This window comes from Chrysoperla carnea, chromosome X, assembly GCF_905475395.1.
Source record: "Chrysoperla carnea chromosome X, inChrCarn1.1, whole genome shotgun sequence".
NCBI classification, from domain to species: Eukaryota; Metazoa; Arthropoda; class Insecta; order Neuroptera; family Chrysopidae; genus Chrysoperla; species Chrysoperla carnea.
In genome coordinates, this window is record NC_058342.1 from 25583287 (window position 1) to 25597484 (window position 14198).

Below are 14198 nucleotides of genomic sequence, written 5' to 3' on the forward strand. Positions count from 1 at the left end.
AATTTAGTGCTGTTTATGTGCTAATTAGTTGCTCTATTCCCAATTTTGTTGCTCCAGCCGTTTAGCAGGAATTAACGATTAAGGGTGCGGAGGCTAGGTTTACGTTTCGTTAACTCTGCCAAATCGTAATGAAGGCACAAATTCAAAAAATGAATATATGAGAATTTTGTGCTATTTATGTGCTAATTAGTTGCTTCATTCCCGTTTGATGCCTTTCGGATATCATCTGTGTGACAGGAAATAGTCCATTTCTTTCTTCACCACACAATTGTACAAAAATATTTCGCCTGTTTTTGTTTTATCAGCCTTTTTAATTTTTTTTATTATGCTTCCTGTAGCATCGATGTAAATAGACACAGTTTCATTTGATGCATATGAACGATACACATCTAATTGAAAATTCGACCAATTATGCACAAAAAATGGATTTAATCCTATGTTATGAATTACATTTTTCATTGGTCCCATTTTCATTATTTCTATTGAACTAACCGGATCTTTATGATAATATTTTTGTTGCTTTGATTTGTTTTTTGCATGTCGTAAAACATTTGATTTAAACAAATTCGGAGGCTCATTTTATCACCGCATTCCATTAAATTTTCTGTCATATCGACCATTAATTTTGCAACGCTCATTTCATCTAATTATTGTGCAACCGCTTCCCTAACTGGATTTCTAAGGTAGCGTTTTCCGCAAAGATTCCCTGCACCTTTAATAAATTTACATTTTATTTTGGTAATTATATTTTCATTGTTATCGATATAACATTTTATTAATGACCCGCATTTGCATGTTCCACGTGCAAACCCAATTTGCGCGATCCTATATAACTTTACTCTTTTAAAATTGAATCCGCACGATAATTTCGTACATTCCCAAATTTTGTGGGAATAAGTTCATAACTATTACATTTTGTAAAAAAAATATATGTATATATGTAAAATTTTTATGTTTTATTGAATAAATTTATATTTTTCGAACCAGTTTTTTTTTTGTTTTTTTTGTGTTTTTTTTTTTTTGTTTAATCAGCAATGTGTATTACGAAAAAAAAAAAATTTTGAGTTTTAGAGAGAACATACGGTTTAAAAATATGCAGAGTTCACCAACGTGGCCCGGACACTCGTAAGCAATTAAAATTTATGCAACTTTTTAGAAAATTGTTACGCGTTATTTAATTCTCGATAAACAATTAAAAATGTGTCGGGTGCTGAAACATAGCTCGAGAGGATTTTTCTATTGCAAATCGATACAATTTTAAATAAAAATAATATCAATTTTACGGGTACTCGGATCACAGCAATACAGATATTCATGAATAATTGCGTAATCACAGCCGTTGCTCACATACCCTTTGATGACAACACTTCTAGTGGTAGATTTCAAAACAAATTATAAAAATCAAATTAATTTGAGTACACGGGTACATTATCTAAACTTGTTGGATTTTCTATATAATTAATTTAGATAGACATAGAATTATGGGTAAACATTACCAGAAGAAATTAATAAATGATTTGGATTTTATTATCCGCAGATCAATAAAATATCAACTACAGATATTTAAATTCTTTCTATACAACTATCGATTATACGAGTAACCTATGTAGAGTTTGTGTCGTTAGTTTTAAGGTATGTAAAGGTTTTACTGTAAAAAGTAGTGCCATTGAGAAAATGTTACAGTGGATACTCGGAGCAACGAAAAATCAACAAAATCAGAAAAATTTATTAATTGAATTTGTATTATATTTAACATGGTGATGAAGCTAGCTTAACGTTTACCTGGTCCCATCGTGTTAAGTTATGGTCGTATTCTGCTAAACGGCTGGAGCACAAAAATCGGGAATAGAGCAACTAATTAGCACATAAATGGCACAAAATTCTCATATATTCACTTTTTGAATTTGTGCCTTCATTACGATTTGGCAGAGTTAACGTAACGTTAACCTAGCCTCCCCACATTTAATCGTTGATTCCTGCCAAACGGCTGGAGCACAAAAATCGGGAATAGAGCAACTAATTAGCACATAAATAGCACAAAATTCTCATATATTCACTTTTTGAATTTGTGCCTTCATTACGATTTGACAGAGTTAACGTAACGTTAACCTAGCCTCCCCACATTTAATCGTCGATTCCTGCCAAACGGCTGGAGCACAAAAATCGGGAATAGAGCAACTAATTAGCACATAAATAGCACAAAATTCTCATATATTCACTTTTTGAATTTGTGCCTTCATTACGATTTGGCAGAGTTAACGTAACGTTAACCTAGCCTCCCCACATTTAATCGTTGATTCCTGCTAAACGGCTGGAGCAATAAAATCGGGAATAGAGCAACTAATTAGCACATAAATAGCACTAAATTTTTTGGATAGAACGAATTTTTTTTGTGGTAGTAGGGGAAGGGCATGCATAGGTTTCACTGTAAACGGTAGACATTTTCGTAAATGTTTTACCGGTTTCTTAAAGCACATAAATAGCAACTAATTCCCATATATCCACTTTTTGGTTTTGTGCTGTCGTTACGATTTGGGGGGGCTAGCGTGACGTCAACCTAGCCCCCCCACTTTCAATCGTTGATTCCTGCTAAACGGCTGGAGCACAAAAATCGGGAATAGAGCAACTAATTAGCACATAAATAGCACAAAATTCTCATATATTCACTTTTTGAATTTGTGCCTTCATTACGATTTGGCAGAGTTAACGTAACGTTAACCTAGCCTCCCCACATTTAATCGTCGATTCCTGCCAAACGGCTGGAGCACAAAAATCGGGAATAGAGCAACTAATTAGCACATAAATAGCACAAAATTCTCATATATTCACTTTTTGAATTTGTGCCTTCATTAAGATTTGGCAGAGTTAACGTAACGTTAACCTAGCCTCCCCACATTTAATCGTTGATTCCTGCCAAACGGCTGGAGCACAAAAATCGGGAATAGAGCAACTAATTAGCACATAAATAGCACAAAATTCTCATATATTCACTTTTTGAATTTGTGCCTTCATTACGATTTGGCAGAGTTAACGTAACGTTAACCTAGCCTCCCCACATTTAATCGTTGATTCCTGCTAAACGGCTGGAGCAATAAAATCGGGAATAGAGCAACTAATTAGCACATAAATAGCACTAAATTTTTTGGATAGAACGAATTTTTTTTGTGGTAGTAGGGGAAGGGCATGTATAGGTTTCACTGTAAACGGTAGACATTTTCGTAAATGTTTTACCGGTTTCTTAAAGCACATAAATAGCAACTAATTCCCATATATTCACTTTTTGGTTTTGTGCTGTCGTTACGATTTGGGGGGGCTAGCGTGACGTCAACCTAGCCCCCCCACTTTCAATCGTTGATTCCTGCTAAACGGCTGGAGCAACAAAATCGGGAATAGAGCAACTAATTAGCACATAAATAGCACAAAATTCTCATATATTCACTTTTTCAATTTGTGTCTCCATTGCGATTTGGGGGGGCTAGCGTGACGTCAACCTAGCCCCCCCAATTTCAATCGTCGATTCCTGCCAAACGGCTGGAGCACAGAAATCGGGAATAGAGCAACTAATTAGCACATAAATAGCACAAAATTCTCATATATTCACTTTTTCAATTTGTGTCGTCATTACGATTTGGGGGGGCTAGCGTGACGTCAACCTAGCCCCCCCAATTTCAATCGTCGATTCCTGCCAAACGGCTGGAGCACAAAAATCGGGAATAGAGCAACTAATTAGCACATAAATAGCACAAAATTTTTTGGGTTGAGCCAATTTGGTTTGCGATGGTGGGGGGGCTAGGGTGACATGGGTAAAATATGTTGTTTTTTGAGATTCCTCCATAAGAGCCAATTACTGGAGTAAATCTAAGCAAAAAAAGGCTGTTATATGGATTAAAAGTTCGAGCAGTGAAACTTTGGGGTTTTTCTTTTCACATCAAAATAAGTATTTTTTGAAATTTTTTACTTTCCCGGAGTGGTGCAACATGTTTAAAAAACAAAATGGCGTCAAAAATGAAATTTTTTTCAGAAATTTTATCATTTTTATTTTATATTCGCAAAAGGAGACATCGGTGCATATCCAAATTTGGTAGGTTTGTAGTCCATGTTAAGAACTACTCCTCATAATTTTTTGGTGGGGTTTCGTCCCTTCCCCTCCCAGTTATATATATATGTAAACATACATATGGTAAAACAGTTCATTTGACTCTAACTTGAAAAATATTCGATTGATTTTAATGAAACTAATATCAATAGTAGGTTTTATTACTTACAACTTTCGGTTAAAATTTTAGCGAAATCCGTTAAATAGTTCGGCCAAAATTTCCAATTTAGGGAATTGTTTAAAATGGCTGCCATTTTATGCCATTTTGTCCTACGAGGTTAAATTTTTTTTTAAATTGTAGCATTTTTTATTATCTTTCGATTTTATAATAAGTGGCTTAACCGTAAAATGACTCCTTGATCCATATTTTTGCGAAAAACGGAAAATTAAACACTTTCTGGAAATAATTGTTTGGGGGGTGTATGGACTGGCTTTGGGGGGTGTTTTTTGCTTTGGCATGAGAAAACTATTTTTAAAAGAGGCCTATATGGTTTAAAGCAAAATTTTTAAATTTTAACCCCCGCGCTGTAAGGGGGAAGGGGTGTATGGAATAAATGTATCTTAAAAGATTTTAAAAAGAGGTCCAAATAGTTTAAAATGCTAAAGTAACCCAAAAATTAGATGTTTTTATTAATATAGCCCTTTTTACAACATCCACCCCTTCCCCTCCCGCTTTCATATTTTTTGCAAATTCAAAATATTTATGACGTATAAAGGGGTTTTGGGGGTCGCTGATCTCGAACTTTTGGCCCAAATAAGTACACCCCCTAAAAATATTACAATTGTTTTTGATAATCTATTGTAAAATTCGAGATCAGCGACCCCAAAAACCCCTTTATACGTCATAAATATTTTGAATTTGCAAAAAATATGAAAGCGGGAGGGGAAGGGGTGGATGTTGTAAAAAGTGCTATATTAATAAAAGCATCTAAAATTTTGGGTTACTTTAGCATTTTAAACTATTTTGACCCCTTTTTATAATCTTTTAAGATAAATTTATTTCATACACCCCTTCCCCCTTACAGCGCGGGGGTTAAAACTTAAAAATTTTGCTTTAAACCATATAGGCCTCTTTTAAAAATAGTTTTCTCATGCCAAAGCAAAAAACACCCCCCAAAGCCAGTCCATACACCCCCCAAACAATTATTTCCAGAAAGTGTTTAATTTTCCGTTTTTCGCAAAAATATGGATCAAGGAGTCATTTTACGGGTAAGCCACTTATTATAAAATCGAAAGATAATAAAAAATGCTACAATTTAAAAAAAAATTTAACCTCGTAGGACAAAATGGCATAAAATGGCAGCCATTTTAAACAATTCCCTAAATTGGAAATTTTGGCCGAACTATTTAACGGATTTCGCTAAAATTTTAACCGAAAGTTGTAAGTAATAAAACCTACTATTGATATTAGTTTCATTAAAATCAATCGAATATTTTTCAAGTTATAGTCAAATGAACTGTTTTACCATATGTATGTATACATATATATATAACTGGGAGGGGAAAGGACGAAACCCCACCAAAAAATTATGAGGAGTAGTTCTTAACATGGACTACAAACCTACCAAATTTGGATATGCACCGATGTCTCCTTTTGCGAATATAAAATAAAAATGATAAAATTTCTGAAAAAAATTTCATTTTTGACGCCATTTTGTTTTTTAAACATGTTGCACCACTCCGGGAAAGTAAAAAATTTCAAAAAATACTTATTTTGATGTGAAAAGAAAAATCCCAAAGTTTCACTGCTCGAACTTTTAATCCATACACAAGGTGTAATTTCACTCTACTAAATGTATTTTATATCGATTTTCAAAGACGTTTTTCTTAAAAATTTGCATGGATACCTAAACTGAAATTTTAACCACATATTCTTTGAGCAAATGTCTACCTATAAAAAATTTTGAGCCTTTAAATCAAACATTGTTGTCATGCTCATACATCCTTAATTCAATCAAATTAACCATTGGACCTTGCATCAAATGAGATATTTTTGTTTTTTTTTTTTATATGTTTGCAATGAAAAGGCTATGTTAACGACCGGATCATGCCGAAAAATATGAAAAACCTCGAAAAATTTCACCTTATTTCAGTTGTTACTGATTTTGATCTAGAAGAACTGGGTTTTAATAATAAACTGTTGGATATATTTTAAGGAAGGTTAAATGTGCAACAATTAGAGACCAAGCTGGATTTTTATAGGAACGATTGTTTCGGAGATACAGCTTTTCAAAGTTTGTCTATTTTTGGGGAAAAAAGAAATAGCAGAACTGAAACTACGATAACTCAAAAACGAAAAGAGATATCAAGTTGAAATTTTTATAGCGTACTCAAGACGAAAAAAGTTTGTAAATGAGCAACAACGCCAATTGGGTCTTGGATCTGTAGAACCCATCTTGTAAACCGTTTAAAATAGAATAAAAGTTTAATTATAAAAGTGTTCCTTATAAAAAATGAAACAACTTTCATTTGAAACATTTTTCCGTAAACATCACTGTTTACCCGTGGAATAATTCACTTAAATTAACAAAGCCATTCTTTTAATTTTAGCGAACAAGTCCATTCAAAAATTCAACAATAATTTTATCATTCACTTGTAAATTTAAACATATATTTATATTATCGGTGACCGGTTTTCGCTCAATTGAATTTCGGATTCTTTTTTATAATATATAGGTATCATCTTTGACCGATTAATAAAAAACATTTCGTAATTATTAATAAATTAATCGAATAATAATTTAAATAAAATATCAAATTAATTAATTAGCACTTAAAACAATTAAGTAACTTCAAAAATAAATATGTAAATTTTTGATGAAATATATGGTTTGTTTTTTTTCTCACGAATCAAATCAGTTTTGGTAGCCTCAAATTTGTTGTTACTACGGAAACTATGCCGTTATATTTCATTAAAAAAAGAAACAGTCATGTTCAAAAAGAACGGCCAAAGCTAATTTTTCTCAATTGGGTTGTAGAATAAAAAAATAATTAATCAATTTTGTATTTTATTTCAATTCTTTATCATAAATAAAATTGAACTTCGCCAAAGAAACTTTTTAAAAGCTATGTATAATTAAATATAAGTTAATTAAAATGAATAAAAAAAAAAAAAAGAATTCACAGATTACAAACGATATTTAGGCAAAGTGTGCAATGTTCATGGCGTCGTAATGTTAAAATACAATATAGGTATACATTACATTAAAATTATAACGTCACTAGGGCTGCCAACTTGGTCAGGTCTCTAGCCTGGCACATTTGTGAAGCGGGGGGTAGAGGGGGGTATTGAGAAGTAATATAAATATATAAGAAATTTGCACATTTTGTCCATCAGTTTGCACGAAAACTATCAGTCAGTTTGTTTTAGCATTAATCCTTAAGTATCTATCAACACTTACTCTCAAGGTACAGGCATACAAATTTTGCACAAATTTAACTCACGAACGTGAGTTAAATAGAACGAATATAAAAGTTTTACAACTGACTTCTTATCGTGATACCAACAAAATAAACTGAAAAGCCTTATAAACAGTAAAATCATGAACAAAATCAATTCTGGCTACTCTAGTTGCTGAGGTCAAATCCATCGTGGTGACGATTCAGCAATCATAATCCTAATTTTTGCTTTTTCGATCCTGACCACGCTGTGGCTCGGCTAAATTTTCAAAAATCCGACCACCCGGAAAATCATTCTTAGCCCGTCACTGCCGAGTGAGGCCCTAGCAATTCGCTTACGACGTCTTTAATACCAAGTGGTTTTCTGTCAAATTCTTGGTTCAAGAAATCAAAAATTTTATTTTCTGGGTAGTAATAATTTTCCAAATTTCATCAATAAATAATTTTAACAGCAATGGAAAGTAATAAAAATTTCAAAAAAAAAAAATCTGTTTAAAAAAACACGCGATAAAAGTCAAATGTTAAAGACCCTAAAAAATTTGAATACAAATATTGGCGGGTCAAAAATATTATTAAGTAATAAATTTATTTTCAACATCGTAAAAAAAATACGAAACGAAGAAGACGTAGGCGTACGGTACAATTATATTTACGATTTACGCCAAAGGTGATGACTTATAACCATCATTGAATATATTATGTAGACATATAGTCGATTGGATTGTTAACGGAGACGGTTTTATGGCACGATAAATTCACTGACAATAGATTGGAATTGTCGTAAATAAATAATATTTTTTAATAAGTAGCCATATTTTTGTTTAAATGAATTATACATCAAAAAAATTCACGTTCTTTCAGATATGTATATAGTCTCGGAAAAATCCGTCATTGAGCATGATTAGTAATTTTCGCATGGAAAATTTTTACAGGCTCTCGTTGAAAATATGCTCTTGAACCTAAAAGTCCAGGTTGTCGGTGGATAACTCGGTAGGATATTGGTTAAAGTAATTTTTTTAAACAAATTAGAACCTAATATTGACCGAATCGCTTCGGGAAAAATTTTATCAAATAATTGGGGTCAAAATTAACAAAAAAATGTTAGTTTTCGAGTAAAAAATTTGAAAAACGCAATTTTTACCCTCAATAAGTCTATGAAAAGATTTTTAATATGTATAAAATTTTATTTGTAGTGTAAAGCTTACTCAACAACATCCCGCAAAAGTTTTTGGCATAATTGCATTTTCAGTGCTTTATTGTTAATTTTTAAGGAAGTGCGCGAAAAACCGCCCAAAAATAACGATTTTCTGTTCTATAGAAGCTAGAAAGATGGGATTTTCACCAAATAACACAAAATACAGTCAAATTAACAGAAAATATCGAAAAATTTCATTTTCTACAACGTAACCACCCGGAAAATTGGAAAAACGGTTTTTACATTGTGCCCAAAATTAACGCCTTTATATTATGTCAAAAATCTTTAACCTTTTTAGGTTTTAAAAGTTTTTAGACTTCTGGTTAATCTAATTCAATTTGGGACAATATTCTCAAAAAATTTTAGAACCAGATAACACCCAATTCAAGATATGAGCTAATTCAAGATGGGGCAGTATCCTCAACTTATCTCAGATCTAGATAACACCCCATTCAAGATAAGAGCTAATTCAAGATGGGACAGTATTCTCAATAAATCTCAGATTTATAGAGTGTTATATAATTGTTTGCAAAACTTTTGCTTCTTGGATAAGCTTAGAAAAACAGAAGATAATGTTCTCTACCAAATTTGGATCTGAGGCCTTATTTATGAGATAATTAACCTACTCTTATATTAATCAATTAATAAAGTACAAATTTTTGAATTTCTTCAACATAAAAATATTTTTGTATTTTAAGCAAGTTTTAAGCAAAAAAGTACTCCTATGATTTTTTTCTCTAGGCGCTTAGTTTTTGAAATTCTTGAAAAATTATAAATGCAATATTCGATTTTAAGAAAATTTTTGTATTTTTTCAATCTCTAGATGAATTCGCTTAGCTAACGCAACTTCTGCGCTACGAATTTTTTTAAGATGAAATCTTGAATTTAAAATGCAAACAAAGTCTTGAGATAAACTTTATAGATTCTTTTTTCCGTTTAAGAGATGAGAAGTTTTAAATTATCCAAATCGGTTCACTAACAAACTACAGAATATAAAAAAAGGTTAGGACTTACCTGTTGAATAGTATTTTGATCACGTGGTGTAATCGCGTCGGCACCAATACCACTATCAGGACTTGGTAAATCGACGGTAAGTCCAGCCGCGGTGGCAGCAGCAATAACACCTTTTGTATGATATGCACTGGATTGGCGAACATAACGTTCAACAAAACTAGCCGTAGCCGCACTACCAACGGATGTTGCAATAGCAACACCACCCGGTGTCCCAACACCACCCCCAACACTGTCTTGCCCATCGGCGAAACTTAATTGATGACGCCCGTGTGTACTGTACACTGGTTCCGGTGTACCAGGTCCCGGTGTTATAGTCGTAAAATATTCACGATAATATGGATCGGCAACGGTGAACGCGGTCGAACTACCCGGTCGCACATTTGATGCTGTAGCATAAACACCCGCGGGCATATTTTGCGTATACTGTGGCACATGATCGTTGTATGGAATTGGAGACGGTGTGCCACTATTTCCTCCACTCTCTGACGTAAATATCTGTGTTGTGTACATTGCATTTGACGATTTTAAATTATCAGCGATTAATTCTAATGGACCAGTTGATGTGGAACCGTCGGCTAACAGCGATGCAGCACTATGTGTGGATGTTGGAGTACAATTTATCGATCGTGAGCCGTGTTGTGGTGAATTTAGACCACGTAAATGAAGTTCGTCTTTGATAATTGTAGCCCCTCCATGGCTATTCACATCAACAACTAAATCGCCGGTTTGTTGAGATAATACCAATACCTGCAATGGAAATGGTTTTTTCGTGTGGTTTTTTGTTTTTCGAGCGTCTTTTTTTTCTCGAAATATTTTCGTAATCTACAGTCAAAACGAAACCGTTCAATTGAGTTTTCCTCTAATTTTCCCCAATAAAAACACGCTGATAAGAAATAGAAAAGAAATAATAAAGGAACCAAAAGGAATAAAATTTAATTGTTTTAAATCATATTTACTGATAAAGTACCAGCCTTTAACCCGTCAGCACTCGCGTTATGAGCATTTTGCTCACGCTCGATTTAAAACATAAATAACTTTTATTATTCATTTAATTTTATCTGTTTTTCAGATTTTTTCCATTTATCTACAGAATAAAAATAGTGAGAATTTCTCTCATCACGAAAGTAAAGGTGTAAGCAAAAAATTATTAACTTACAAAGTTTTCGGACCTGTTCGTAGACCTTCGTTAATTTAACATAAGTCGTACATTAACAAAAAACTTTTGATATAAATATGAATTGATTGATATGATATTTGATAAAAACATAGGTAAAATTATGTAGAGGTTATGATTAACAAAGTTAAAGAATATTTAATACGCGAAATGTTTGCCGCATATGCAGAAGGCATGAGAAAAGTTGATGCGAGTACTAGAGGGTTAATTTTATTAAATCAACTGAAAACAGATAAAGTTTCTCAGAAAAAATAATTTCTTCAAAAAAATCTAATGGAAAATTCTGGGTGGCCACAAATATATTTTAAAGTTCTGTGGAAATTTCTGATTTTTCAACAATTTCTGATATTAAGAAAAATGTTTTTCTCTAATATTAAAAAAAATTCAGAAAATTCTGATATCCATAAAATATCATTAAAATTCCCTCAAAACAATTTTCCCAATATTTTCATGAGTACCTATTCCAGATCGTATTTTAATCCCTGATAATTTCTATCTTTTCATTAAAATTATGATTTTAGCAAATCCAGAACAATTTTTTTTTTTGAAAATTTACTTCTCTTTCATTTTCTCCGAAAGCATTCATTAGAGGAAATTTTCTTTCTTTCGTAAACCAATTGAGAAAACCAAATTTTCTTTGAAAAACAAACAATTTCGTAGCCAAATCAAATTCGATGAAAATTGAAAAATTTAGATTATTTTCTGAAATAATTTTTCACAAGAAAATCAGACCACCGTATTAGCCAAATTGACCTTGCTTATCCAAAATACACACTTTTCAAGGTGCCAGATTTTTATTTCACTTCGAATATTAAAATTTGATTTTTGATAAAGAAAAATTTGATTTTCACAAACACTTCACTTTAATTTTAAAATCCAAAAATTCACACTTCCAGTAAATTTGAAAATTTTCCCTAAATATAAGGCTGTAGATTACGAAAACACTTTTTAATTCAAAAAAATTAACAAAAAATCGAATGTGTCCCAAAATCAAAATTTTCACATCCGATTTTTGTTTTTTAAAAAATAAATAAAAAATTATTTTAATGAAACAATTAAAAACTAACTTCTCAAAAAAAAATTTTTTAAATAACACAAAATTCACTGTTCACAAAAAAGTTTTTCCGCACTATTTTTCACACTATAAAAAAAAGAAAAAAAGATTTCACACAATCGGAGAAGTAAACATGATTTATTTTAACTTGGACAGTTGAGCGCACTCCACATCGGTATCGCCTAGCTTGGGTCACTTCATATACTATGACAGACACTCCTCTTAATAAAAATCAGTTAAACATGTGTTACCCCCTCCACTCTAATGCCAAAAAACCATATTCAATTGTTTCATTAAAAAAAAAAAAAAAAAGAAACCGAAATCTCGAAACATTTCTTACCATGAGAACATTTCTAAGAAATATTTCCAAAAAAATGTAATTTACCTTATGACGGGACGGTTTACCGCTAATGATAATACCACCGGCGGTTTGTACGTCCGATGTGGTGGCTAGGACAGTTGTCGCACCCGAGACAATCGGTGAGCCGGTTTCGGATTTACGATGATGACTCAAATCTTCGGGTTCACGTTTGACAATCTGTAAATTGGTTTGATCTAAGCCAATCGATTGAGCGGCATATGCAGCTGTTGCTTGTTGATTGATAAATAAACCTTGTAGATCTTGTGTTGTCAATTGCCCGCTAACAGTTGCTAGTTGAGCGGTAGGCTGTGCAGTTAATTCAAGTCCGGCCCCTTGTAAACCATTGGCTGTCTTTAGTTGTGATGTAAGTATACTGCTATTTGTCTGTGTGTTACTCCTGCAAGTAATGTAACAATAATTATATTTTTATTTATTTAATTTTATTTATAATAAAAAAAAATATCATAATTTTTTGTCTTTTTTTATTTATAAAAACATACATTGAATATTATATTATGATTTAATTATTATTATTTTTAATATAAAGTTGATTTCGTATAAATTGAATATTCGATTATATCTTAAACAATTGTGTGCAGTTGATTTTTATCGATTTATTTCAATCGATTATTTAAGAAAAAAAGAATTGTGTAATATTGTTCATTTCATATGAGTTGAACAAAAAATTTATTATTAAATTAAAATCATTTATATTTTTGAACCACGATGGGATGGCTCCCAGCCAAGAAAAGTTTGCGAGGATGCCATACCAAGAAGGTCTTAACAGATTAGGAGATAATCTGAAAAACCAACAATTAAAGGCATGGACCAGCTACGAGGGAGGGCGAATCGTCAAAAGCCTGTTGGGTGAAGGAAACTCGTTGGGTAACAGAGCCGAGGAGATCTTGAAACTAAATAGAGCTGATATTAGAGTCATTGTAGAGTTACTCACAGGGCATGATAACCTGAACAAGTTCCAACATCAGATTGGAAAAAGACATCTCCCGCGTGTGACAGATGCGGAGAAAATTCAGAAGAAACATCGATCCACCTTCTCTGTTACTGCCCGGCGCTCATACAGCAGCGAAGGAAATGGTTTGGTCCGGCCATAGGCGAACCAGAAGAAATTAGGAAACTCAGCGCTAGGCAAATCCTGGGTTTCAGTACATCAATTGGTTATAATAGCCACTGAAAAGCGTAGCGGGGATAGAGTACAAGGGTCTATTTGGCTAGGTGCTCTGAACCATTGCTTCGAGGCCCGATGCTCGAGCATGGTCCGCTAACCTCCATACCCATACCCATTCAACCACGAAATATATACTTTCCATGTGTTGTCACTGTTTCAATTAGGATTAGACGAAGAAACGAAGCACTAAAAATTATCAAAATTCGAAAAATTTGAGTAGTTAGTCGGATTTGAATGCAGTTTTCGGCATTCGATTCGTTAGAGCGTCAAGACATTTTGTGACCTAGTCTGATTTATAAGAAATTATTGCATTTTAAATTTACCGTTAATATTAAATTCACAATTCAGTTAATAGTGATGAAAATAATTTCAAACTTGTTACAGGGGGTTTTCGGGGTCGCTGAACACAAATGTCGTGACAGAATTGATCTTAGAGGTACTTGGTCCTCAGAGTAAACGGTTTCGTTTAAACGGTGCTGAAAGAAATTATTGAAATGATTTTTTCAAATTTTAGTCTAAATAACAAATTGAAATAAAACAAAAAATCTAATTTGAAATTTATTTTTCAAAAAGAATAATTTACTTGGCTAAAGTTAAAATAAATCTTCCATAATTCTAGAGCAAGATCAAGTTTCACCACTGCCTTAGTACAAATTTAATGCAAGTGTTCGAATAGTATGGGAAAAAAACAGAATCCTTTTTAATTAATTGAATAATTA

At 32.5% G+C, this 14198-nt stretch overlaps 1 protein-coding gene across 2 annotated transcripts in view; it reads right to left on the reverse strand.

The window, feature by feature from the left end:
• The window catches only part of LOC123302481 (protein grainyhead), a 126655-nt gene that overhangs the window by 68168 nt on the left and 44289 nt on the right, over positions 1-14198 (reverse strand). For both annotated transcript variants that reach the window (XM_044885420.1, XM_044885419.1), the window contains exons 2-3: positions 12318-12690; positions 9705-10451 (exon numbers count right to left, since the gene is read on the reverse strand). In XM_044885420.1, the coding sequence (XP_044741355.1) occupies positions 9705-10451; positions 12318-12690 (1120 nt within the window). The remainder of the gene's footprint in view (positions 1-9704; positions 10452-12317; positions 12691-14198) is intronic.